Source organism: Alligator sinensis, unplaced genomic scaffold (genome assembly GCF_000455745.1).
Source record: "Alligator sinensis unplaced genomic scaffold, ASM45574v1 scaffold928_1, whole genome shotgun sequence".
Classification (NCBI taxonomy): Eukaryota; Metazoa; Chordata; order Crocodylia; family Alligatoridae; genus Alligator; species Alligator sinensis.
Window position 1 is genome coordinate 339,434 of NW_005842229.1, and position 4,131 is coordinate 343,564.

The following is a 4,131-nucleotide window of genomic DNA, read 5'->3' on the forward strand; positions in this document are numbered from 1 at the left end:
AAACCTCACCAATTCCCTTCTGTGCCCCCGTGATGAACTTATAGGCAGCCACAAGGTCGCTTCTCAACCTTCTCTTGCGGAGGCTGAAAAGGTCCAGTTTCTCTAGTCTCTCCTCGTAGGGCTTGGCCTGCAAGTCCTTAACCATACGAGTGGCCCTTCTCTGAACCCTCTCCAGGTTATCTGCATCCCTCTCCAGGTTATCCGCATCCCTCTTGAAGTGCGGTGCCCAAAATTGCACGCAGTACTCCAACTGTGGTCTGACCAGCGCCCGATAGAGGGGAAGTATCACCTCTTTGGATCTATTCGTCATGCATCTGCTGATGCACGATAAAGTGCCATTAGCTTTTCTGATGGCTTCGTCACACTGCCGACTCATGTTCATCTTGGAGTCCATTAGGACTCCAAGATCCCTTTCCACTTCTGTGCCACCCAGCAGGTCGTTTCCTAGGCAGTAGGTGTGCTGGACATTTTTCCTCCCTAGGTGCAGCACTTTGCATTTCTCCTTGTTGAACTGCATTCTGTTGTTTTCTGCCCACTTGTCCAACCTGTCCAGATCTGCTTGCAGCTGTTCCCTGCCCTCCAGCATGTCCACTTCTCCCCATAGCTTTGTGTCATCCGCAAACTTGGACAGAGTACACTTCACTCCCTCGTCCAAGTCGCCGATTAAGACATTAAAGAGTATCGGTCCAAGGACCGAGCCCTGCGGGACCACACTGCCCACACCCTTGCAGGTCAAAACCGACTCATCCACCACGACTCTCTGCGTGCGACCCTCCAGCCAATTCGCCACCCACCGGACTGTGTAGTCATCCAAGTCACAGCCTCTTAACTTGTTCACCAATATGGGGTGGGATACTGTATCGAAGGCCTTCCTGAAGTCTAAGTATACGACATCCACCCCTACTCCTGTGTCCAGGCGTTTCGTAACCTGGTCATAAAATCTGGCTCTGCCCCTGCCCAGCCCCTGGAGTGGCATGGGGGGAGAGACTGTGAAAGGGGCAGCAATCCCCATCACGTTTTCCCCAAGTGCGAGCCTCTTCCTGTCGGGGGGCTGTGCTGCAGGGTGGGCAGAGCTGCTGCGGAGCGTGGTGGCGCTGTGGGGGGCTTGAAGTGGACCCTGGTGCTGCTGTGCACAGCCCGCTGCAGCCACGCAGCATGGCCAGACACCAGGTGGTGGGGCCCCTTGGTGACGGGAGGGGGCTGGGATGGGGGCTATTGCTCCTCCCTCCAGCATCCAGCAGAGGAGACAGCAGGGGGCTTATTCCCTCAGAGGGAGTGAGCATGGCAGCAACGGTGGGCAGACCCAGTTGCCAATGTGGGTAGAGGGGAGACTAATCCTCCTCCTTGGCCCCTTCTGCCTCAGAGGCCAATGTACCCTGTTGCTGCTGTCTTGGGTCCTTGCCAGTGGGACAGAGAGGGGGGAATTAACACTCTCTCTCCAGTTCAACATGGACTGGCCATCCCCCCCCCCACCTGCATACTTTCCTGCAGCCACAGGTGTGCTCTAGTGCCCCCAGCACCTGGCCTGAGCAACTGCAAGCATGTGCCTGCATTTCCTCAGTCCAGGGAGAATCTTTGTCCTGTTACAAACCAGTTCAGCCTAGGCAGATTAGACCAACCTGCAAGGATTGAATCAATTTAGGCTCCAGCTTTTTGAGTATCCGTCCCTAGCCTTCATGTTCAGTCTTTAAATCCCAGATTGACCAGGCTTCTTTCTTCAGTCTACCTCCACATTCTGTCTAGCTATTGTCCCTTCGGCATTCAAACTGGCTGTCATTGTCCTCCACACTGTGTGGGTGCCAGCAAAGGAGAAATTGAGAATGCAAGAGAGCCAGGCTTCCTGTTCTCAGGTCCAGTGTCTGGTCCAGAGTAGGTGAGAACAGCTACTACTTGGAAACTGGGCATGAGCTTTCTTGTTGTGTGGGGACAGTGCAATCTGGTTGCAGGTAAGAGCTGTGATGGCCTGGCATATACTTAGCATGCATGGAATTTGGGGAGATATTTGAGCTAAAATTGAAGAGGTTGCTTTTGAGCATGTGCAAATGGAGATTTTTAAAGGGCCTATGACTGGGCCAAATTTAGGAAATTTCAAGGAACATCAAATGACACAGTCCTCACTAAATGCCAAACTACTTTTCTTAATACATGGTACAGCTACTTAAAAAGTTCTGAGAATGGATTGTTTTGTTTTGCTTTTGAGAAATTCTTGAACTGCTTTTACTTAAACTCCACCTCCTCCCACAAACTAAAAACAACAACACAAAACAGCCTGAAATAGACTCTTAGCATGAGCATTCAGCTCAAATAGTAGGTCTGTGTGAAGTGGCTAGTATTTGCTTTGGATTCAGATTCGACAAATTCAGGAGACAGTGATTCGAATCACTGTCCCAAATCGATTTGGCCGAATCTGATTAGGAGATTCAGCTGCCACTGAATCGGCTGAACCTCTGAATTGAACAGGGCCCATCCCCTGCCTGCTCTCCCAGCCCCAGCGTCCTGGCATGAAAAAAAGAAGAAGCCCTGCACTCATCAGCTCCTGCCCAGGCAGGGGGATGATCCCCACTGCCCCACACTGCGTGGGGGAGCTCTGCCACAACAGGGCAGCCGTTGACGGGGTTGGGAAAGCGGGCGGGGGATGGGGCCTCTTCGATTCAGCCGATTCGGTGGCGGCTGAATCTCCGAATCAGATTCGGCCAAATTGATTTGGGACAGAGATTCGAATCACTGAATTGAATCACTGTCCCCCAAATCGGTGTTCAGAGGGGCTGGGGGAGCAGGCAGGGGATGGGGCCTGGCAGGGGTCCCCCCCATGGTCCCTTCTTCCAGCCCTCTTTTCCCCCCACCTGCAGCAGCGAGCAGGGACTGCCTGAATCTCTGAATCTCTCCAAATCTTTTCCGAATCGATTCAGAGGATTTGAATCGATTTGGACCATTTTTATTGGTCTCCTGACTTGAATTCGGAGATTTGGCCACCAAATTGGGCCGAGTCTCCTCCAAATCGAATCAGCAACCAAAGCTTCGCACAGCCCTATCAAATAGTCATCTTGGCAAAGTGCTATGCAATTGAAAATGTTCTTATGTTAGGGAGTGTTGGGCAACCTTAGCGCTACAGGCCTCACCTGTAATACTGTCCCTGCATGGAACAAACTGAATTAACCAACTCTGGGGAAACTCTTAAATACAGGAGGATGAATGTGGCTCAAATACCTTTATTTTTTTACGTGTTCTGCATACCTCGTTACTATGGTTGCACAAGTCTTTTTAAGCAGTATTTTGAATTATTTATAATGCATATGGCAATCCAGACCTCTTGAACCTCTGCAAGGCTTCCAAAGTATAGTATTGCTGATGGAGCCCTTTCCAGATCTGTTCTGGGACCTGTGAAAATCGCATGCTACAGCTGCCATTCAAATAGGTATGCGTGTGTAGTGTTTCACGGCAGAAGTGTCTTGTATCTGGGAAGCTCTTCATTTATTTTTTCATATTCTTCTGTAGGTGTTTGCCTTTGATTACTGCTTCTGGTCCATGGATGAATCAAACACCACAAAATATGCAGGTAAGATTAATTTTTCCCATATTTGATAGTGCATTTGAGTTAAATGTTTTGAAAATAGTTTTCCCTTTCTCTTTTGGATGGTTTGCTACCCTTTTCATAACTAAACCAAGCTTCTGGTTTTGCAGTAGAGTCTGCTCAGATCAAGAAGAATATGAACTTTAAGGAGCATGCTGCAGTGTTGGGAATGGAGTCTTTTATCTCTAAGCCTGAATGTTTTTTCTCCTCTTCAGTGGCCTTTCTAGCCTTCTGTGAGGTGCAGTTCCATTTCTCTGTCAGAAATTTCTGCTGGGGCTAATGCTTGATATGAAACCATATGTTTTCATTGGCATACTAAAAGAGCTGCAGACAGAAAAATTATCTCCTCATCAAGTCCTCATCACTCAAACAGCAGACCGAGGTCATGTTTCCAACTTTGACCCTCTTCCATGTCAGACTCACTTGCCAGCTATTACCTTTTCTCATATAATGTTCAGTCCAGTAGATTCTTCTGTATTTTTTGCATGCATAAGATAAAAGATCACTTTTTATACAGGAAATCACTCCTACTGAAATCAGTTTTTGTTGACTTCAGCAGG

General features: G+C 48.9%; 1 protein-coding gene across 1 annotated transcript in view; it reads left to right on the top strand.

The window, feature by feature from the left end:
* KIF13A (kinesin family member 13A) overlaps positions 1 to 4,131 on the top strand; it is a 187,992-nt gene that overhangs the window by 83,242 nt on the left and 100,619 nt on the right. The window contains 1 exon segment of the mRNA XM_025208438.1: positions 3,496 to 3,556. Within this exon segment, the coding sequence (XP_025064223.1) occupies positions 3,496 to 3,556 (61 nt within the window).